The 24,259-nt window shown below is 43.7% G+C and overlaps 1 protein-coding gene across 11 annotated transcripts in view; it reads left to right on the forward strand.

Moving 5' to 3' along the window:
- The window catches only part of dpyda (dihydropyrimidine dehydrogenase a), a 200,244-nt gene that overhangs the window by 140,926 nt on the left and 35,059 nt on the right, over positions 1 to 24,259 (forward strand). For 4 of the 11 annotated variants that reach the window (XM_072679647.1, XM_072679649.1, XM_072679650.1 and 1 more), the window contains 4 exons: positions 2,090 to 2,158; positions 7,878 to 7,961; positions 17,946 to 18,066; positions 18,416 to 18,535. In XM_072679647.1, the coding sequence (XP_072535748.1) occupies positions 2,090 to 2,158; positions 7,878 to 7,961; positions 17,946 to 18,066; positions 18,416 to 18,535 (394 nt within the window). Of the gene's footprint in view, positions 1 to 209; positions 2,159 to 5,278; positions 5,310 to 6,314; positions 6,340 to 6,881; positions 6,925 to 7,877; positions 7,962 to 17,945; positions 18,067 to 18,415; positions 18,536 to 24,259 lie in introns of those variants that run through there. The other 7 variants (XR_011979708.1, XR_011979709.1, XM_072679652.1 and 4 more) reach the window with 6 other exon arrangements.

Raw genomic sequence — 24,259 nt, forward strand, 5'->3', positions numbered from 1 at the left:
TGGTCTTGTTTCACCTTCAAAGACCTGAAGGGATTTTCCTGACTCCTGACAAATTAGCTGAACAGAATATACACAAACGACTGCAGCATACGTTTGTCCATTTTTATATAAAGCACTGTTGTGTAGCTCTATTGCAAAACTAGAGAAGCAAACTGAAGAAAGGGGAACATTTGGTAAATTTGATTTCTCTCTGAACTATTGCTTTAAAGGAAAATCAAATCTGCGTTCTGGCATAGGCAATTTCCATTTGTCAGTGGAATAGGTGGGTCGGACTGCCCTGCCCCTGGAGCGGTCGCGCTTTCGTGCGCACGCAGGCCTGCTACAGGAGAGGCATTTTCATTCCGCTGCAACAGCCTGCCTCCAAAACCCCGTCCGAACTGCAGCTGCAGCCCTCGCAGGTCAGAGCTTCTGGGACAAATTGCTGTGATTGTCATCATCAATGCTTCAATTTTTCCCCTCTATTACACGGGAACGGCCGCTGCACGGTGCGAAGGAGGGGTGGGCGCTAGCGTTCGGAAACGTGCTCATATCTTTGGCGAGTGACAGGCTCTAGGTGACTGATCTCCATGGAGACGCTTTGTTACAGTGTGCCGTGTGTTTGGAGGCAGGAGCTGGGAACAGGGTTATTGAGCTGATAACGAGGTAATCCCGCTCCTCTCCCAGCCTCTACAGCCACGGCGCTCTCTCTCTTTCTCTCTCTCTCTCTCTCTCTCTCTCTCTCTCTCTCTCTCTCTCTCTCTCTCTCTCTAACCTGCTCTGGCTGTCTGACTGTGCTTTCAGCCCCGATTGTCTTTAATAAACTGTAGAGCGGATGCCTCCCTGCCTTTTCAAGGGCCTCCTTCCCATAATGTGAAGTTAAAGTGGCCAAAGGTCAAGCTCAAATCAAAACAGAATACTCCCCACCTCCGTAGCACCCAAAATGAAACGGGGCTCAATGAAGGCCAGTAATCTCAGGCTTTTCCATCAACACTCGACAATATTACCAAACACTATTTCAGGGTGTATCAAATATCGCTTATATGTCAACGTTGTTTGGCAAATCTGAGCAGTAAATGTCAGGGTGCTTAACTTTATTTGCCCTCTAAAACTTGACAATATTTTCTGCTCTTGTGTCGGTGGGCTATACTTAGTCCCTGACGGCGCGGCGCTTTTGGGGAAGCCTAATGCCCCAGAGATTTATATCTTGCGGAAATTTGTCCTAAGGGAGAGCACATCCTCCGAGTTTAATATCCTCCCATGAAATCAGTTTTCTCTCCCTTAGTGTCTCTGGATACCTTTTGTTAGGGCCGGCGCGTTCTGTCTTGCTGGCATCTCCTCCTTCATCGGCGCCGCAAATAAGTCACGGTCATTGGATAAAACCAGGTGTTGGATGTAATTAAAAAGGTGAATGCAAGGGTACGAAGCGCAAGTGTTGAACTGACCTTCATTTCACTCATCTCTCCACTGATTTGTACAGCTATTAGGCACACAATGGAACACACCTATGTGTTTAACAACGTTAGCAAACCCAGATGAGCGAGACAGCTTGCCCAAATGTTGACCCAGTGTCTTCACTTATCTGGAAAAATGTGCTCTGTATATTAGGCATACTCTTCATTGCCTGTGGTTTGTTTGCACTTTATATCAAAGCCTTTTTATGTCTGTGATTACTTAAAACCAGGAGGTGATATTAGGGAGCAGGTCCTCCGCAGCATGTTTTATGGCTGGCTTATAGTGTGTCAGGAGGGGAAAAATGAAAATGGCACACCGTAATCCAGCCCTAGCACAGGGGCTCTTAGCTAATTCCCTCTCTATGATATTTTTATTGTTTTAATAATGCCAGCATGCCAGTGCATTTGGTCTGATCTTGTAAATTATAAGTATTGATTTTGTGACTTAAAAAAGGGAGGACAATGCAGTTGCTAAAATATTGCTGATGCTTTCAGACCTTTAGAACATGAGCGAAAGAGGAATATTTGTGCACACACAAAATTGGACCTTTTTTTTGGAGTCTACAGTGTAACATAAAGTGCATCTGTCGTTAGAATCTCTGAATTGTTCTAATCTCTCTCTCTCCCTCTCTCTCTCTGCCTCCAACTCCCTGCCATAGATTATCATTTCCAGCATAATGTGCAGCTACAACAAAGCTGATTGGACTGAGCTTGCCAAAATGGCAGAGGTGAGTCTTTGTTATGCTAATTCACCAACACGCACAGTTGAAATTATAACCCCCCACACACACACACATACACACACCCTTCCTCACTGATAATTTGGCTCAGTGGATAGCTCTGCCTGCATAAGCATTGCATGGGGAGTGAAGGAGAAAAGTGTGATGTACCACACCTTTCCAAACTGCAAAAGCAACATTCACTGTTATTGCATAAACACCCCAAATATTGAATCGGTGGCAATTAATCTTGGATCTGAAGCGTGCTACATTTAGGCAAATGTTTATAAGACCCAACTGGTTTGTTGCTGCCAAGAGGCTGAGAGGGATGAGACAGATGCCAGAGAAGGAGTGAGGCAGTTACGGAGGAGAGCAGAGTGGGGGAGGAGAGGACGTCTTCAGGCCAGACTTCTTCAGGCTCCTCCATCTGTGAGCATGAGCGCTCCAGCCCCTGTCCTTTCCCAGTGTCAGTCAAACCTAGCCCCAGCAGACCCGCTCTGGAACACGCCCACGCAGACATAAATACACACGCATGCACCCTCATACAAGTGTTGGGACACTCCATGAAAACCTTTGTCTTTTTAACACATTTTATCATGTCGATATTTGATCTTCCTTTAAACAAAACTGGGAGGTAATATAACTAATTTAACTATTTAAAATGTGATAGAATAGAAAGGCAGTTTTCTTGTAAGTAAAAAGTTAGAACACCCCCTCCCCTCAAAACATCAACAATTAGAAAACAGGTGCAGCACATCAGCTGCAGATGATTAGAACATGGTTAGAGGGGACTGTGGAGGAGACACAAAAGACAGTTAGCTTGCTCTTGACTTTTGAAGTGAGTGTTATTACCATGGCCAGATCCAAAGAGCTCTCTGAGGCCTTCAGACAGAAGGTTGTTGGTGCAGATCTCAGAACAGTTAGAAATCAGCTCTTGCACTGTCCCCAAAATAATTTACAAGTGGAGAACATTTCAAACAACTGCCAGCATGACCAGGTCAGGATGTCCTAGCAAGTTTAGCCCAAGAGCATAAAGAAAGTCTCCAATAATCACAGGATCTAAAGGTAGCTCTTGCCGTAGTTGATGTTACAGTATCCTCCAACATCTACCATCAGAAAGAGGCACATTTTAATGGGAGGTATGCAAAAAAAGACATCAGCTCTCTGTTTGTGTTTGTGTGTGTGTGTGTCGATTTATTGATCAGCCATAACATTTGTCGCACATGGGTAGAGTAAAAAAAAAAAAACATTGATCCTCTTTATCTATAGTGGCATCTGTCGAGGGGTGGCTATATTAGGCAGCAAGTGAACAGTCAGTTCTTGAAGATGTGCTAAAAGCAGGAAAAACGCCCAAACATAATCAGCACCATTTCAACAAGAGTCACAATTTGATGGCTAGACAACTGGGGCAGAGTATCTCCAAAACATCAGGCAGGTCTTTTGGGGTTTTTTTTCTGGTATGCAGTGGTCCAAGAAAGGACAACCGGTGAACCGGTACAGGACTTACAGGATCTGCTGCTAAGGTCTTGGTGTAGATACCAGATACCACAGGACACCTTCAGATGTCTCGTGGAGTCCATGCCTCGAATGGTCAGGTCTGTTGTGGTGACACAAGGGAGACTTACTCAATATTGGGCAATAGCTAATGTTATGGCTGATAGGTGTGTGTGTGTGTGTGTGTGTGTGTTTGTGTGTGTGTGTGTGTGTGTGTATCTGCGTACATACTCACACTTGTAAACACAGAGCTTCTATTCTGAAGAGGAATAGAGTCAGGCAGTTTGGTGGCCCCTGGATTAATGCGAGTTGACTCGCATATCTCAGGTGCTTAATTGTGCACAGAAAATGTCAGAAAGTAAACAGGTCCACATGTCAATGTGTTAATTCTGCTATCGATTTCATTGACTCTTTCGCTCTCTGTTGTACCTCATTAAATCGGACCTGTCAAGCACAGCCCAAACCCCCTTCCCCTTCGAAAAAGATGGACATCTGGTAGTGCTTCCCCCCTCACTCCTCCTCTAGCTTCCTGCATTACTGTCATTATGTATTTGCCTAGAAGCCCCCCTTTATCCAGGTTCAGGTACCGTTTGCATGTTATATATTCATAAAGCAGTCCACACACTGATCTAAGCCTGGGTGAGTACATGGCTTTAGGGTAGACGGCAGCATCGCACTGACTTTTAGAAAGCCTGCCTCCATCAGCAAGCTCCATAGACCCTGTGTGCTCTAACCTGGCTCTGGAGAAGAAGAACCCTGTAGGCAGAGGTACAGTTTGAGCCCAGTTCATCCTTCAGCCTTCAGACTAGCACTTCATACCTAGAGCTGCAAAAAAGAGGCAGGAACCCTACGTTGCCGGAGATGGAGGGAGTAGAGGGGGGGGGGGGGGATGAAGTAGAAAAGAGAGAGATCAGCTCATCCCGTCCTTGGTAGCCGCTCTATCGGTCAGTGACCCTTCTCTGTGGTCCGAATTCCTCATCGCCCTCACATCCAAAGTGCACTGTTTAGTTACCTTTCTGGCATGTATGAAATAAAAGCCTGGTTGCCATGGCAACTCCGTTTTCAAGGAGAATCACCCATTCATTTCCACTTTGAAATCTGTGAGGGAACACTTAACACTGTTCCTTGCCTAAGGATACTGCTTAAAAGTTTTTTTTCTGCCCTTCTCCCTCTCCTCCCTTCACCAAAGTGTCAGCCTGAAGTAAAGCATTTTCTGCTCTTAGCTGGCACCTCGGTTCTCCCCCGCCCACCCAACCACGCCACACGTGCACGAAATCGCTGGCTTTAAGAGAAATATTGCGTCATAACCATGAGCCAGAGGCTGCAAATTCATAAATGTCAAAGTCTTCCCCTGATCTATTCCCATTTTCTTACATTTAAAGTTGGGGCTCCAGATAGGGACCTTGATAATCAGCTGTTGGATATGAGGTGTTTGTGAAAGGCCTAGCACTGACGCCATCATGAATATGTGAGGCTGAGCTAATGAAAGTCTCCATGCTGTCACTCAAAAGGCTGCGTATCTGCAACTTACACAGTGCAGGGTTTCCTCTGGTTTCAAATGAACCTTCCAGTCATAGCCGACTGCCTCCCAGCTTCTGTTACCTCTTTCTGTCTGTCTGTCTGTCTGTCCTGCAGCATCTCCAGAGCCTGTTCTTCCAACTGTAGAGTAAGTGTATTTTCACTCCGGGTGTTTTTCTTCCTCCCTTCTCCGTCCTCACTTTTGCTCTCGTGCTTCCAATACCCCCAGAGATCAAACCATCCCTAATGTTCCAGAGTGTATGACAGCGATAGGTAATGTTTTCCTTATCAAGTTGGGAGCTGATAGCCCATGTCAGAGGCAGTGTCAGCTCTGATAAAGATCTGCTCCCGGCCCGTGGCTCTTTTGTGGAGCGTATCCTTAAGACTTGTCTCCAGCGGTCTGCCGCTTAAAGTAACTACGAGAAGGATTAAACAAGTGATGGCACTTTTGGCCAGGGTCTGCCGCCACTGCCGTGGCTGTTGCTGCTGTTCAAGATGCAAGCTCGAGTTCACACATGAATATTGAAGCCTTTCCACTCAGCCTTCATGAGCGCTTATGGCTCTTGTAATAAAACGCGCTTCTGCATACATCATGTTTTAATGAATGGGTTTCGAAAGGCAATTTGGAAACAACAGTTTAGACACATGTTGGTTAATGATACTCGTTTTGACGCTTGCGTCCAATTTATCTTATAATGATCATTAAAGCGTATTTAAATCCTGCACGTTGCACCTTTTATTAGCCAAGCTCCTGTTCTTATTTAGACCTCTTTGCCATTTTTTCTCGTCTATTAATGGGTGTTTGGAGGCACTGTGGATAAATATTAATGTGCATGCTGGGCTGTATTTCCCTATGCTTGTGGTCAGCCTGCATGTGTTACACATTTAGAATTCATGCGGCGTACGAGGAGTATATATCATCATCCACAGGGCATGCCTGTGCAGAAATGTGTGTTACAGTGCTGTGTTTATATCTGGGTTTGTGTGTGAATCTGTGGGTGTATGGGATTAGGATAAGAGGTGTGGAACTGTGGTACTAAGCCTCTTGTTCTTTTTCTTCTTTTTTTCTTTTTTTTTGCTCTGTCTCTCTCCTTCTCTTTCTGTCTGCCTCCTTTTCTGTCCTTCTATCTTTTCTGTTCCGTCTTCCCCTGAGGAGTGGTTTTAAGAATGAAACGAGGGTAGGAGGCTCTTCTTTTCGCAGGCAGGACCTGAACTATCCCAGCACACTCACTAACTCCCCTCTGCATGCTTGTATTTTGCTTTGCCATATTTCAGGCTCGATTCTTCTGTGCCTTTTCTCTTTTCTGCTAAGCCTGCAATATCAAATAGCCTGCTTGCTGTCTTCCCTCTCAAAGCTGCTTATTGTGATCTGCGATGATAGCGCTTAATTCATTGTGTGTGTGGTCCTTTGTTGCGGAGGAAGGAGGGACGGTAGAGGCAGCCAGCCTCCTCCTCCTCCTCCTTCTGTAAAGGGCTTAAAGGAAGCCGGGTGAAATTAAACATTATTGATAATTGGCTTTGGGATCACGGCGCATTGTGTCCATTTTGTACCTGCATTTGGCCCTAATTGACCATGAAATCTGGAGCCTAATCCGGGGCTGCCATGGTTTCCTCCTCTCCCCAGCTGACTATGATAAATGGCTTCATCCTGCCACTTGCTCCTCCGCACTTTGTAAGGCTAAAATACTTATTCTTCGTTTCTCCCTCTAATGGCTGTCAGTCTGTGGCAAATCATAAATCTACAGCTGGAGTCACTCTGGCAGGTTTGTAGAGCTTTTTGTAATTGTTTAAATCCCCCATGTGATGTGGTTTAAAGCCCCCACGGATATGTAATTGCCTGTCAAACGCCTTTCCTGCTCAGCCGCTTTCTACGCCCCACTCCACCAGTCTACATACAGTGTGGCGGCGTCTCCCGCGCATCCATGTGGAACAGTTATCATTTGTCTGATCTATTTTAGGCCTAATGTTTCAGTCACCGTTGTTTTGTGTCTCTCATCGGCACGCGTGCGCCTCTTCTTGAAAAGAGGCTTTGTGTTTTCTGTTTTCCTGAGCAGCTGTAAGGGTTTTGGACACGGCATGATTAATAAACTGAATCACTAGATTTGTTGTTTTTTGTTGTTTTGCATGATTCATATTCCAATCGCTAGGCACACATATGTGTGTATAGTGTGTGTGTGTGTGTGTGTGTATATAAATATACATATACATACATACATATGCATAGATCAGCCATAACCTTAGCAACACTTGCTTAATATTGAGTAGGTCCCCCTTGTGTTGCTTCAGCAGGCATGAACTCCACAAGGCCTCTGAAGGCTTTCTGTGGTATCTGGCACCAAGACATTAACAGCAGGTTTCTTAAGTCCTGTGTGTTGTGAGGTCCTCTGTGAATCGCAACAATGAGCCTTAGGTGCCTGTGACCCTGTCATCAGTTTGCCAGTTTTGGTAGGTACTGACCACTGCATGCCAGAAAACCCCCACAAGACCTGCCTGATGTTTTGGAAATGCTCTGAGCCAGTCGTCTAGCCATCACAATTTGGCCCTTGTCAAAGTGGCTCAGATCCTTATGCTTTCCCCTTCCATAACTGACTGGTTCTAATGTTATGGCTGATCAGTGACCATACATATATGTATGTTTAAAATGAAAAGAAAAGGCTAGAATGCTTTGAATGTATTGAAATAACCTGTCTTTGCATAACATGTGTCCCTTGAACAGGCTTCTGGAGCTGATGCCCTGGAGCTGAATTTATCCTGCCCTCATGGAATGGGCGAGAGGGGCATGGGACTGGCCTGCGGGCAGGTAAGGCCAGCACACTTCACTCTACACCTCATACATACCGAGAAACAGCCTGGAGGAGCTTACCCTCTCTCACGAAGAGGAGGGCTAGTCAGTTAGTATGTGCAGCCAGACTACTGATCTAATCATATATACACCGAGGCCAACTATTTTCCAGCCTTGCATTGAATCCAAGTACTGCTGCTTAATCCAGCTGCTCAAAATACACATATGTACTCTATATGCTTTTCCATAACTGCTTTGTGCAGAGACTGATGTTAAAAGTGCTGAGAATCTGAACTACTTTCTCTTTTCGCTGCATATTGGTGTCATAACTAGTTCCGTTTAGTTTAGTTAGAAATTCATGGAGAAGGTGTAGTGATGAAATGCATCCCTGTGTGTACAGCTCTGAATGAAATAAAACCTATTGTCTCAGCTGTGAACAGACAATAGCAGGTATTGTAGGGAGATCAAGCGCCGCAAACACCTATTATTAATGTGTCTCTACTCCAGCGGAGCATTGATTTTGCATGTGGATTTTAATGATACACCTTTTCCATAGCATCACATTCAATTGAAGCATTAACTGAGTTTAATAATCCATAAATGATTTTCTTTTGCGGTTTGTAAACAATTTTCTTTCAAATAAGGAATGCCATTCACTAGGATTAATGTAGCGTTTGTCCATAGAGGATTAGGAGCAACTTTTTTTTTCTTCGTCTTCTTTTGCGAGAGTCTGATGCGTCCTACGCGGGAACAAAACACGTCCTTGTTTATGACTTCAATTACAGCTCCAGTCGCTGTTAAAGGCAGGACAATGTCTTGATGCTTGATGTAGTTGTGATAGTCAATACAAGCCCATTGTTTCTCCTCTGAGGGCTTTGTGTGTAGATGGAATATTACACGCCATGTTTTGGATTACCTCTGCGCAGTAGTACAACGCTAAAACTGAGTGCTCGCTTATTTGCCTGTTCGTGCATTGGAAATTGTGCTTCATCCCTCTAAACACATTTGACACAGCTTGTCACCGAGTCTGTAGTGGTCAACTAAATGACATAAAAACCTGCTCTGGCAGCCACACACCGTGTCAGATCACTAAAACAACAAAGTCATAAAATGCAAAGCAGAGCTCCTGAGTAAAAGGATAAAAGGGCCGTTTGAAGCATCAGCGTCGGCCCTCGCCGCCGAGGAGCTTCCATCGCTCAGCAGCCAGAGGCAGCCACGCTTTCACATCTCAGTGTGTGAATTTTACCTTTCCAGAGTTGGAATTCCAGACAAAGACCGCAGCTCAGCTGTTCACATCCAGCTGAATGACTACAGTCTGAAACAAAACGCTCCTAGCCAAAAACACTGTGGCCAGTTCTCACAGTGGTGAAGTCTGTGTGCAGATGGAATGTAGTTTTGGCTGTAATGCTTTAGTAAGACTTTTATCTTTCCCAATTTAATAGTATCTGTTTAATGTAATATTGTCTGATAGTAGGGTTGATGTAGGTATTATGACAATTTTGGTAGATCATTAAACCACATTTCCAGTGAGGCGGTGCATCAGTCATTAATAGTGGTTGGTGTGGCGCAACAGATAACACCACTACCTGTGGGCTACCATACCATGTGGGAGACTGGGGTTCGATTCCTGGTCTGGGTGGCTATGCTGCGCTACACCAATAAGAGTCCTTGGGCAAGACTCCTAACACAACATTGGCCCACTTCTATAATACGAGTAACCTTGTAAGTCGCTCTGGATAAGAGCGTCAGCTAAATGCCATAAATGTAAATGTAATACCATAATAGTACCACAGTCATTGTATTAAGCTCCCACTTGGATTTATTATTATTATTAAAACTAATAAGAACAAAACTATACCAAAGACTCATCTTTGGAGGAGAACAGTTTTCATGTGACAATTTTTTTTACATCAATTTTGCCATCAAAAACTAGACACAGGGAAAATATATATAGTTTATAATATATATATAGTTTATGGTTTTATATAGTTGAATAGAACAAAACAAACACATTCCCTTCCATCTTTTGGGCACATTTTCTGGCATTTTTCAACATTTGTTCAAATCATTTGTTTCAACATTGACAAAAGTTGTATAAACATAGGAACACTTTAGCGACCACCAATTCAGATACCATAGCAATCACTTAGCAACACCATAGCAACCCTCTGAGATACCACAACCGCCAGTTAGGAAAACCACATAAACCATCTGTGAATACCATAGCAGCCACCTAGCAACACCGCAGCAACTGCCCATGAGCTGTCCAGTTCATTCACGCCTAATTCCTCTTGACTGAAGTCATCGCATTCTGAGCATTTGTTAGCGGTAACAGTAATCAGCTGAAAGGATTTGCACTGACCGGCACTCTCTAGTTTAGAGTTGTCGTCCAGCACCTGGGTTGGTAAATCAGTACTTAATGATGTTAAATCAGAGCTGGTGGTGGAATTGAGTTCTTGTTTAAAAAGCTCTCACAAGATCTCAGCTACTTTCTTTATGTTTACTGGCATCTGCTGTAATGTGTTCTGGTGTTTTTATAAGCAAAAACACTCGTATTTTTCAGATAAAGGGTTTTAAATAATGTGCTTAGGTGCCTGAAACTTCTGCACAGTACTGGGTGTAAATAAAAAAAGATTTTTAACTGTGGGTTGTTTTATTGGTTTGTTGAAGGAGAGGTGATGAAAATCCTGTCATGCTAAATTCATGCATAATTGCATTATTTTCCCTGTCAAAACCTTTCCACTGTAGCTGAAGTGGAATGGATATTTGTAAAATACTACTCGTAATTGCCGTTTCCAGTGCCTACACCATCAAACATTTCAAAGCATTTTTCACATAAAATCCCTTGGACGGAAGCCTGCCTATACTGCCTTAGTCTATGCAGCAGTACATCTCGGGCCTAATGGTTCTGTTTTATCAAACGTTGGAATGGTCTGGCGTGATGAATAAGATATACAGGTGGTATAAGTAATGAAGGCATCTGAAAGACAAACATATCCCACTGTGTATTACCATGCCTTTCAGCTCTTATCTGGTGCGGATAGATGCACAGACCACACATGCTTCTCCATCTTGCTCTTCTGATTATGTGTTATACCACAGGAAATAAAACAGACTTTCTATTCTTACAGGGAGAGCTATTTTCCACTGCACTGGCCGTAAATTCAAAGAGTTATATCCGTTTGCTGTAGATTTTCAGCTCTAAGACAAAAAGCTAATCAAAGCTGCAGGGCCTGCAGGCAGGTAACCTCCGTGTGAACTAAAGAGAGGCAATATCATTTAATCACACTGTTTGGCACTTCCCTTCCTAGCCAGGGAAAAACATTATTTCTGACTACGTCGAAAGAGAGGAAGAATTTGATTTTAATGGCGTATTAATATGCAATTTCACCCACTCATTGTGTTTAGCTTTCGCAGTGTAATGCTCCCTCTTTTCTCCGAGCTTTTTAACATTTAACTGCCATCAGATTAGAGATGGTTTTTGTTTACTTATGACAGGCATAAATATGTGTAATGATTGCATTATCTTGTTTACTGTTGATCAATGGGATTGGCACTTTAGCGCTCTAATCAGGAGCCATTCAGCTTCGAAGCCATTTTTAGTCCTCAAGCAGTAGAGGCTTTTGAACAGCAACTGTACAAGAAGTCAGTCCCCCTAAATAAACCTGAGTGTGCTATGGCTGTTTATTCGTCTTCTTGTTTTATCTTTATTTATACGGGACCTTGTCTTATTTTTCAGCAGTTCTTGATTAAATGTTTTTTTTTTTGTTTTTTTTTTGGGACATAAGCACAGTCGTTATTATTGCAGGTTGAGGAGGCACGTAAAACGACTCAGTACTTGTGACAGATAAAGATCTCCCGAGTGTGAAGAGCCTTTATTTCATAGCTCTTACTCAGGTTTGACTCAGCATCCACTGGGAACTCATATTTTCCCCAGCCTTCAATACGGCTCCTCGGATTCACAAATTAAAAGCGGCGCAGGCTCCCACAGCTATTTTCAGCCCGCCAAACAGGGCCTAGTGGCACGCCACTTCCATCATCCCTCCTACGAGACTTGCCGGCTCTTAACAAGAGCGCCCACCTCCCGTGACCTTGCGCGGTAAAATTAAAATTTCAGGTGTAAAGCCGCTATTCCTCCTCCACCCTTTCCTCTTCCTCTGGCTCCCCGTCTCTGTGCAGCCTCCCACCCCTCCTCTCTTTCTGCCTGAGGGTGGTAAAGACCCTTTCTCCCCTCTCTCTGTCTCTCTCTCTCTCTCTCTCCTCTTTCCGTTTCTGACTCTCTCCCCCCTTTTCCTTACTCCAACACTCCCCACCCCACCCTCCCCCCATAGAGCCGAAATGAATCCCACGCCAGCTTCACCTGCCCCGCGGTGACAACACGTGGGGAGAGGGAAAATAAATAAAGAATTCTCCATGGAGCCACCGTGGCCCTCCTTTAATTTCATACTAGACCTCCCCTATGCTATGCTGCCGCCCCTCCTGATCAGTGCTGCTGGAGTCAGTATGCAATTCACTCGGCCCTTATTGCTGCTCGCCGGTCGATTTTCCTTGCTGCATGCTCTTCAGCGGGGCTGAAAGCTCTCCATGTCTGATCAGTGCTTCCGTGTGCCTGCGAGGCACGCTGCCTCTTTACCTTGGTCTAAGCCAAACACACAGAGTTACATGGACTGTCTGAGGCAGATTGCATGCTAATGGTGCATTCAGTCCCCGTCAACTTGTGATATTGGGAAAAAGTCAATCAGTCAGTAGTCAGTAGTCAGTAATTTAGAACTAGCAGATTTTTGTGTATGGGTGGAACTGGGGCTTTTAAGTTTTGAGAAGAGTTAACTACAGCCCCACAGCAAATCAGGTCTGAGGCATGTCGGCAAAAGTAATTAGGAATCAGCAGCCAAATCAAGTTTCCAAACTTTCTCTGCAAACCTACTAACGTACTAACACTCACCAACCGTAGACTTCTCTAAGCAACTGTCTAGAAATCTGAAAATGAAAGTAATCAAAGCCCACAAGGCAGAGGAAAGCTATAAGAAGACACTTGTTTCTGCTTGTGGTTTCTGCAGTGCAGAATGTTATTAACTAATGGCAGTTCAGGGGAACTGTGGAGGTCCGTATGAGTATTGCAAGGCCAGTACAACTCTGAGAGAGCTGCTTATATGCTGGTAAGACTGGCAAATCAAAACCCCCATATGCCTGCCAGGAACCTGCATGAAAGCTTAACTAAGTCAAGAAGGTTCACATTGCTTGCACAAACACAATCTTCATGGAAGAGTCAGAGGAACCTCAGCACAAAATTAAATGTTTATAAGTATGCAGATGCGTTCTCAAAACAAGTGCTATTGACTGATGAAGACAGAATAGAACTCTTTGGCCACAAACAGCAAAAATAGCTGCATTCCATGAAATCCATGCCTTGAAGCATGGTGTTGGATCTATCATGTTTTTGGGGTTGTGTTTGTTGCCAGTGGCATTGACAATATTCTATAATAATATAATGGATTTCACAAAGTACCAGCAATTCCTGGGTCCAAATCTCAAACCAGCTTAAGTTGAAGAGGTGATGGCCTCAACAACAGGATAGTGATATACCATGGTATATGGACCTATACCTATGGTATAGTCCATATACCATGGACTACCTGAAGAGTCATTTTATCTTATGTGTAAGAACATACATTTGTTATTTATTTATTTATATTGTTGTCGCTTATACCAATACAGAGGCTGCCTCTTGTGCCCTCAAAGAATTTTCCCTTTAGGTTCAAATGTTGTTAATGTCACCAAAGTTCTGACTTTGACCCGAACTAACAGGGTTTGGGTGCCATTTGCACTTCCCCTGCTGCAGGCTACTAAATGCATTTCCACCCAGGCTTCTTATGCCAGAGAAGAGTTGCAGTCTCCAAAAAGCAGACAGCCTTACAGGTGCTCTGGCCATTCATTCAAGCGTGTAATGCTGCGTGTAGCGGACTGCTCAGAGGAGAGGGGGCCGACTCCCTGGCCCACAGACAGAAGCTCTCGCCCCCATCTGGCCTGTAATAAGCTGTCACAGGCAGGCCTCAGAGGGAGTGCAGGCCCACTGCGAGAGCAGAGTTCTTACAAGCAGCATCTGTTTGGTGACTGGTGCCTGGCTGTGGGCCACGACCCCGTCGTTCCTGCTGGAGCAAGCATAATGCAATTTTCCTTGACCCTCTGGGAGGAAGGCCAGTCTCGCTTCCTGTGCGGCTGTGTTCTTGTTGTTCCTCTTAAAGACTAACACCATTCTGCTCATAAAAAGGCATGCCCTCAGGACACTAGACTGCGCTGGGACCATGCACATGCTGGTCACTCCGCAAACTTTGTCAAGCTCCTGTAACCTTGTATTATGGAGAAATAAGTCTTTCGTAACTGCTTTATGACATTACATCCTCCAACATGTCTAGACTGTTGTCATTTTTCAGAGCCTATTGTGCGTTAGTAGAGTTCTCATGTGAGGTCAGGTATGCTGGTGGAGAATTCATTTTTAAGCAAAATTTGTCCAGGAACAGAAGGTTTGTGATTTGTGCCACTCTGCGCCTGGCTGCCTTCTATAACACTCTGGTGACATCTGCTTTTGTTGCCTGGAGTTCAAGATCTGCTATATCAACCAATGAATCTCCCCAGGAAGCCAACAGCGCTATCAACCATCTCTCATGGGCTCAGATATTACAGCTCCTTCTCTGGCAGACAGCTCGGAGTGGACTGGTTGAACCCAACACTCCAGCCTTGTTTATGCCCTGTTTAAGTCTTGAATAAATCAAGGCAAATTGCTATGGATGGCACTTGCTGCAGACACGAGTGCATAAATCCAATATCTTCTGAAAAAGCTAGGAATGAATTTTATCTCCAATGGAGTAACCTTTCCTGTCCTCCATCTAGAGCCTTTAGAATGCGTTTGGCATATTTTTAGGTGCAAATCCCGTCCCCTCCCTCCATGTCTCTAAAGCAAAACGTGTGTCCGTGAACGCACAACATTCAAATTTCTTCAGAGAAAATGGCGGTGTTTTTTTAATTTATTATTTATTTATTTTATTTTTTTTTTGGTGCAGCACTGAATCACTCAGCATGCCCTGGAAATAGAAATAAAATGGTCTCAGGGAGATGTGTTTTTCTTCTGGGCTCCCCATTTTGACAAATCAATTCTGGCTAATGGTTTTAAAAATCAAATGCTAACCTTTCCCCTGTGCACAAAACTGACCTCATCGCTCTATGTTGCATGTGGACCTTGTAAATCGCACTTCTTTATACAGGAGAGCGAAACCCGTTGCTCAAGGGGATATGCGCTAACAGTTTCAGGATATGTCCGAAAAGAAGCCCATTTCCTGTGGAAGATACGAGAGATAGGATGAGGACAAGGATGACGAGGAAGCATGTATGTTCTGAATGTGTTCAACATTTGCTTGCAGGTTGTGTGTGTGTGTGTGTGTGTGTGTATGTGTATGTGTATGTGTATGTGTGTGTGTGTGTGTGTGTGTGTGTGTGTGTGAGAGAGAGAGTCCAGTGGAGAAAAGCAAAGGTAGACTGTGAATGAGAAAGCAGTAGTGTCTGAATATGTGAAGATTTTGATGAAAAGACGATAATGAGAGCGAAACATTCAACATCAACAGCAGAAAAGTAGAAGATACATCTCAATTAAACCCTTTCTGTTGGAGAAATAGCAGAGTATGAACATTCATCTGTTCCTAAAGCACATACATCAGCTAGATGCTTGGTATATATATATATATATATATATATATATATATATATATAATATATTGTTCTAAAGTCTTACACAGTCTTATAAAGACTTGTGTACTCACCCCAGTCTTGCTCATAATTGCAGACTATTGTAGACCATTGGACAGCTTAGTTATGCCACTGGAGCTTTCCTATGATAGAGATCTGTTCCACATCTATCTAGTACATGACCAAATAAGCACATTCCCCCTTGTTGCATTTAAGAGAGCCACAAGGTGGGAGCGCTGTGGGAGCTCATTCATTGGTTATGTCATACTCTGAAAACCTGTGGGGAAAGAAATAGGCCGATTTGACTTTGTGCTCTCATATATGAGCCGTTCCCCTCAAAACGTATGATTTAAGCCTCATTAGCAAGGAAACAGTCTGTGCTGTGGTGTTTAGCCTGCTAGCTAGCCAATTTATCTAAATTTAGATAGCTGGCTACAAGTCCAATCATTTTATTGTCAACACTTGTGTCACTAGCTCAGCAGTTAGTCATCAGCAGCTGGACTGAGCTGTCCGATACTCTGTGGATCTGTAGCTGAGCTAGCTAAGCAACGGTTAGATTCAAAAGCACTGGAAAAAGCGTTAATTTCAGCTCTTTTGAACAGCACTCGATCAGAGTTATCCTTGTCTAATAAATGGACTTTCAGTCAGCCAGACTGCTAACTAAGCTAAGGCTGACCAGCTTTTCTCTCCTGATTCAGAGCAGTTGGACTTTTGTAATTGTTGTCACACTGACAAGGAAAGGAAATACTCCCTCAGAGCTGGAGGAAGAAACCTTGGGAGGAATCAAGACTCACAAGGGGGACCCATCCTCCTCTGGTCAGAACTATTTAAACATTATTGATAAAAATTACCAAACCAGATACAACAGATAGCTAATAATGGTGATATTAATAGTGGCAGATAGTAACGAGTCCATTTAGGTTTTAACATTGTCATTAAACAGGTAGTAGTGGTAGGAGGGTGTGCTGCTGGTCTGTTATGGGTGGTGGTGGGTGGGGGGTCTGATGGTCGGATTGGTAGGTGGCAGCTGGTCTGACGCAGGTAGAGGGGACCTCAGCGGGCAATCTTCCAGCAGGTCGGGCTGGGAAGCCATGTACTCCACCCCCACCCCTTTTACATTTAAGATGGTCTCAGTACTGTGAAGTTTTTGGGGAACTGAGTTAGATCAGTATTCTGTCTGATCTGTTGACTGTGTGTTCCTGCAAACATGCCAGTAACTGTATGTTGTCAGCTGATAATGATCGATTGCTGGAGTTGTAAGTGGCCATACAATGCAAAAGGAAAGCTGTTCTGCATCCAGCATGAACACATCTTTATTAAATATCTTGCAATATGTAGGGCATCTATGTCTGAGTCTTATGTGCCTACTGTAACTCATCAGTCTGGCAGGCAGTTAGACTGGAATACTGTAAAGGCCCAGTGGTTTTCATTGTGTTTTGAGTTTAAATGTCAGGAAGTTGGGCATTCTTTAATGTTACATAATTATAATTGTTCAGAAACGCATATAATTATCAATTAAGGCATAATGACCCGCACAAATAGAACAGCTGTAATATAATCAATGCGCTCTAGTTTTCATACACCGAGGCATATCTAGTCTGTTCCATCGCCTCAGATTTGTGGATTTATACAATGTGTGTGTGTTTGTGCTGCATCAGCTGTGTTGTTTTTGTGGTGTGTTTTTTGTTCGTTTCATTTGGGGTTTTTGAGTCCGTGTTGTGCTGTTGGTTCGAATGTAGTGGATTTAGACGTGGCTGTGCTTGAGCAGGCTGCAGAGCTACACTGAGTGTGAGCAGGGCAGACGCTGAGCGGCCTCTTCTTTCTCTAAACACCCAGACTGACAGGCCAGGAGATGTCTAATAAAGCATGAATCCTCCCGGAGCAGCAGTTCACACTTATATGATCCCTCTATCTCTCTCACTGCTCTGGGTCTCTCCTCTCCCCCTCTGGTCTAGGTCTCTCTCCCTCTCTCTCTCTCTCTCTCTCTCTTTCTTTCCTCTATTTCTCTCTTCCTCAGTTTCGTTATCTCTCTCTCTCTGTCTCTCTTCTCTCTTCATCATACTTACTTACTCTGTCTCTCTCTATCTCCCATTCCTACTCACTCTGTCTCTCTCTCTCTCTCTCACACATGCACACACAGGGCACTAACAGATTGGCAGCAGTAAGTTGCCCTGTTTTGTGTTTTGTTCGTTTAGTTCAGCTGTAAGAATCTCTTTTGTTGCTGTTTGTTTGTTTGTTTGTTTTCCTGTCCCCTCATTTGAAAAGGATCCAGAGCTGGTGCGGAACATCTGCCGCTGGGTCCGGCAAGCTGTCAAGATCCCTTTCTTCGCCAAACTGACCCCCAATGTCACAAACATTGTGGATATTGCCAAGGCTGCGCATGAAGGTAGTTGACTTCTTCAGACTTTTTTAAACTTTTAACCCGAGACACAGATCAATAATTCCAGTGATTCTCAGCAGATTTCGTCTTTAACTTGTTATTACGGCCATTAGCTGCACTTGTGTGTGCCAGTCGGACTGTTAATATTAGTGTGGTCAGGGCAGCGTTCGGACGTGAGCTGCGTAATGGAATGACTTGGCAGTGCGGGGCTCAGTAGCAGCTCGGCTGAGGGCCCGCTGCGTTCTGCCTGCGTTAGCCTGAGCCCTGCAGCTTTTCCTGGGCCAGATTTTGCCTCCTGCTCCCCCCCCCCCTCCTCCTCCTCACCATGGCTAATGTCTGATCCCCGTGGGTGTAGGTGGTGCAGATGGCGTCACCGCCACCAACACGGTCTCAGGGCTGATGGGACTGAAGGCAGACGGCTCTCCCTGGCCTGGCATTGGCCGAGACAAGCGCACCACATATGGCGGCGTGTCTGGTAAGTGTCACCCAACTCACTGGATCCATTCCCTTTTCCTCAGGGGCGGCACAGCCAGACCGCGTACGTGTGCAAGTGTGTGTAAATCTATTACTTGCCTCTTTGTGTTTGTGGGAGTGTGTATGTGTGGGCAAGCATGCTATTTTAGCTGTGTGTGTGTGTTTGCTTCCCACTTCTAAAGTGTGTTTCTTAGCTGTAAGGGTCTTTGCTGTGGGTTAAATGCAATAGCTTCACTCTAATGTGTGTATGAGTCTGTCTGTCTGTCTGTCTGTCTGTCTGTCTGTGTGCATGTGTGTGTGTGTGTGTGTGTGTGTGTGTGTGTGTGTGTGTGTGTGTGTGGTCGAGCAGTGCTGCTGGTCAGTGGCTCTAATAGAAGTGACAGATGGAGTCGACTGAGGCTGAGAGTTCTGCTAATGCTGCCTCTCTATGGGCTTTTTTTCTTCCAGATGAAACAGTGCAGACTCTGAAAAAGGAAAAGACGGGATGTCTTGCCAGAATAGATTTGATGGGGCGTCTGAGCAAAGCATAATTCCAGTGGCGTTAAAAAAAGGTTCAGAATGTATTTCTCTCCGAGAGCTTGTTCTGTTGCAATATAACACATCTTCTGCTGCAACCCTTACTGTGTATTACTATGTGGCCGCACTGAGGAGCCAGTATTCTTCCAGCAGAACACTTGCATAGCATGCCTGATTTTAAAGAACGCCACACAGTTTCTTTTTTTTTTATTAGGTAGACTCTTTACTAGTTTTACCATGGTAATCAGGTACCGGATATCACTTGCTTCATTCAAAAGATTGTGGATGCTGTCTTCTGGCTATAGCGATGATTACATTCATTGTGCAGAGATGAAACACAGATGGGAACGATGCTGCAGGTATGTCTAATTTCTCAGGGATTGTAGTTCTTGAACATATCCCCAGATAGTATCATCTTCTCCTTGAATGTTATCATTTGAATATTGCCTTGTGTAAGTGTGCAGTAAGGGTTTTTTTTGTGTGCGGAAAAAGAGCGTTTCAATTCTGGGCGATGCGCTTCAATGGCGGGCCGAGAAACAAAGGTACTCCGGTTGCCATGGGATATTGACATTGTCTGTGGCAGCACAGCTCTTCATAAAGACATTAGACGGATGTGTCTTCAAAAGAAGACCGTTTTCCCTCTGCTGCACTACAAAGAACGTAGCTGATGTATTCCATATTGCTGTGCTTCTGTAGGTTAGTCATTTGACATTTGATGAGTTTAGAGTATCCGAGGGAAGACTGGCATCCCTCTACAGACTCCTTAGGGTTTTTTTGTACAGTATGTTGCAGCTATGCAGTTTGATGCATCATTGAGCCAAATCTTCCAATAAGGCCAAGGATAGAATTAGATGATATTAACATTCACTGGATTCTTTGACATTGATAGACAGCATAGACAGATATTTGCACTTTGGGCTTCTTGGGCTGCCATTATGTGGCCAATAAATGTGTGTCCAGAACTATAGAAATACAAAGTCATGTCAGAATATTATGACCAACTACATAATGGTGGTAATAACCACTCTTGGCTCGCATGACACTAGCCCTTCCACTAGTTTGGAATGAATTTGGACGGGGACGTCACAGATATCATATGACAGGGTTTGCTGCACACCTGTCAGTTGTAGCAGAGTTCAAAAAGATTGCCATGGACAAAGGATGCAATTTGACTCATGTCCAAAAGGGCATGATAATAGGGTACTGGTAGAAGAGTGGTAGCATCTCGGACACCGCTAACTTTGTGAGAAGTTCTAGAGCAACCATAGTGAAGGTGTACCCAGAATGGACTTCTCCTTTAACGTATAAAAGAACTCCGTCCTCCATGGCATGAATTGCGCCTGAGTTTTCACTTTGTGACCTGGTACGTTATAATATTGTGGTCATGAAGTGATGCACATGGTCAGCAACAGTACCCCAATGCCTGTGGCATTCAAACAACGATTGATTTGTATTAACCAGCCTAAAATGTGCCAAGAGTCCAATTCCCACACCATTACACCACTTCCACCAGCCTGGACTGTTGACACAAGGCAGGTTGGGTCCATGGATTTGTGCTGTTGGTGCCAAATTCGAACCCTACCATCTGTGTGCCTTTTCGCTTGTGTGGAGTGGTTAGTGTGGAGTTACCGTAGCCTTTCTGTTAGCTTGAACCAGTCTGGCCTGCTGACCTTTCTCATCAGTGAGGCAGGTATTTGTTTTTTTATTAATTAATGATGGATATTTGTATATATTTACTAAAATATGAGGGGAGAATTCTGTTAGATTTTGTTTCCCTTTTCTGATTGGCCAGCTCTAGTTTCCACAATATTTACTGTGGCGGTAATGTGATGCTTTCTAGTGTAAGTAGTTCTTTTGGATGTTGCATGCAGGAGTGTAAGAAAGCAGATTGTCTGCTCTCATCTCCTCTGACTTTGAGCCAAAGCGCTTCATCAGAGGGCAGCATACACTGCTGTCCAGCTGGTGGTGTACTCCAGTCCCATCCTCAATAATTCATGTGCATGCAGTTGTTCCCCCCTCCCTCCGCTCCAGCTTACTGCTGTATGGCCGCACTGCTGCATAGTTAATGCCATTTATGAGGCAGGCCTTCTTTCATTGTGTTTGCATGTCTTTTGTGGGTTTGCTTTTGTGTGTGTGTTTGTGTGTATGTGTGTGTGTGCGCACTTGGGTGTGCCTGAACAAACTGATGAAGCCTGGGTGTGTGTGGCTTATCGCTGCTGTCCTGTCCTCCCTCCCTTTACTGTCCACACTGGCCCACAGTAGCAGGGACGGCTGGAAGGAAGAACTGGCTTGGGGAGAAAGAACCTGGGTCGGCAAAGCAGGAGAGGCATTAAAAATTAATGGAGAAACTATTGCAGCAGTATTTTATGTAAGCAAAACTACTCAATGTCATCTTTTCCCCATTTAAGATGTGGCTGGCGGGCTCCATGACATCCCCCAGGAGTTAGGCTGCCCTGAGCTTACCGGGGCTTCTGCTGCTCCACCAGCCTAGCATTCATCTTCCACCCCCCTCTCACAGCAGCTCCCGGGCCTCTGCCACAGCTGCCTCCTACAGACCGTGCACATACACACACTCTTAACACACCACTCTGCATCAGGCCATGATTCACAGCAGCCACAGCGTACAGGGTTTTATTTAATGACAAAACTATGATGAGTCACTTTGAACTCTGCAATTATATACCCCTCTGCTTTAATGCTGTACTGTAAGTACATGCACATGAGGCTGGGCTTTGCTTCAAGGCTTAGACAATTTCATCCCTAACCTAAACAAATAAGGTACCTGAATTTTATTGTGTTTACTGTTATTGTATCCATACCCCTTTGCATAATAGGAAGTATGGGGCATTTTGCTTTACTCTAGCTGTAGGGTAAATAACCTACTATCTACATATTATTTCAGAATTAATTATTTCAGGGATTTTTACCTGCACTGGTTGTTGTTATGTAATCCGTACACGTCACGGTAACTATGCTGTAGAACACATACCACCTCCTGTTGGAATATTTATTTCCTGCAGTTTTCACAAATATTCCAGATTGTGTGTTCTGATTCAGGCTTGTAGGCAACTTTTTAATGAGACGTTTCTGTGTAGCAATAGATCTTTATGACATTTTGTTTATTTATTATTATTATTATTAGTAGTAGTAGTAGTAGTAGTAGTAGTACTTTTCTATTGCATTATTATTATTATTAGTAGTAGTAGTAGTAGTAGTGGTTGTGGTGGTAGTACTTTTCTAGTTAATTATTATTATTATTATTATTATTATTATTATTCGTAGTAGTAGTAGTAGTAGTGGTGGTGGTGGTAGTACTTTTCCAGTTCGTTATTGTTAGTAGTAGTAGTAGTAGTAGTACTTTTCTCTTTCATTGTTATTATTATTATTATTGTTATTATTATTATTATTATTATTATTAGTAGTAGTAGTAGTAGTGGTTGTGGTGGTAGTACTTTTCTATTTCATTATTATTATTATTATTCGTAGTAGTAGTGGTGGTGGGAGTACTTTTCTAGTTCATTATTATTATTATTATTATTATTATTAATAATAATAATAATAATAATAATAATATTATACAGTAGTAGCAGTATGAAATCATTTGAATTCACATATCAGGTTCCCTGGTGTTTTGTATAGTGAAAACAATATTTTATCTATATTTGCATTAACATCATGCTCCCTGTTTCCTAAAGAGATCTAAGTAGGTGAGTAGATTTTTCTACAATGAGCAATTGTACACTAAACTCTGATTTACATTCACAAAATTGTTGGGATTTCCCTTTAAAGCCCAGAAAGATTTAAATGTTACAGGAATGTCATTTAGTTTAGTTTCAGTACTGTATGTCTGTAGGAAGAAAGTCACGAATGATCCACGTTGGTATGTCTCTCAGATCAAGGCTGAATGTGGTTTGATCTGACAAGCGTCTCTAGTGCGCTCTCTCTCTGGCATGCACACATCTCAAATTTACGTTTGCTGCATCTCCAACATGGTCTGACACGCTCCAGTGTCAAGTAGAGGCCTGTACACGGTTTAGTATTAATGTTTGAATGTTTGGCACAGCCTGCTAAGAAAGTCGACGTGGCTTTGATTCAGACAAAGCTGTTTATAGAAATGTAAATATTCAGTTTGTCAGCGCTGTTTCAACTGTGGGTTGTTTATGTATCTCAGTGGCTCCTGCTTTATACTGCAGAGAACACAGTGAGGTCTGTGTAGCTGTCTTCTTGACCCCAGCATTTGGTGTCAGTAGAGAAATTGTAATAGTTCTTATTCTGGCTGATGAGCTTTGACAGAAAATCCTTCAAATAAAGATCGAAAAACATCAGTTTTTTTTAAGTCTGTATTTTGTTACTTTTGAGCAGACATCAATGATAAATGATTATTATTTGCTAAAGCAGTAACCTCTAATAGCTAGGAGACCTAGCCGGCTTGCTTGCTTTTTTCTAGGGGATGTCTATTGCATTACATTGTACTGTGGACGTGTGTATTGAATTTCTGATCTCCCCCAATACTACACAGTTGCACACGGTGCGTATCCACTACACACAAGCTACGTATTGTGCCTAATTTAGTGTCTAAAGGGTCATCTATGGGCACTCCACCTGTGGGCACTCTCTAATCTAGGGTGTCTTTGTTTTGTTTGCACTGAGTGAGAGGCCTGTGGGCTTGAACTCTGGTATACCATTAATGGTTGAGCTGCACTGAGAAGTGTGTGTGCGTTATGTGTGTGGGGGTGAGTGTGTATGAGTGAAAGAGAGAGGCTGGCCTTCATTAGAGTGCAGTGCCATGGACTGGGTGGTGTCAGAGCCCCTCTGAGAGCTACAGGATGTGGGCATGTATGCTGCCGCATAACCGCAGCCCATCTTCAGAGAGATAGAGGGAGGGAGAGAGGGAGAGAGGAGTGGAGAGAAAGAAAGAAAAATGGGGGGCAACATAAATGCACCACTCAAGTGTTCCTGTGAGCATGCCCAGGAGAGATCTTTACGGTGTAAGTCATGTCCCTCTTTTTTTTTTTTCCCATGTATTGATCACATTTCATCCCTCTCTCCCTCTCTCTATTTTGCCTTTGTACTTTAATCTGTGAGGAGAGCAGAACGGTGCAGCAGCTCAGGAACCTGAGGCTGGGGCTCCAGAGGCTGATGTTACATCCCCATCCCATATGGTGATAATAGGGTTGTATTTGTGCACATCAAGCATGCTGATTGTTCT

Source organism: Salminus brasiliensis, chromosome 5 (assembly GCF_030463535.1).
Source record: "Salminus brasiliensis chromosome 5, fSalBra1.hap2, whole genome shotgun sequence".
In the NCBI taxonomy this organism is placed as follows: Eukaryota; Metazoa; Chordata; class Actinopteri; order Characiformes; family Bryconidae; genus Salminus; species Salminus brasiliensis.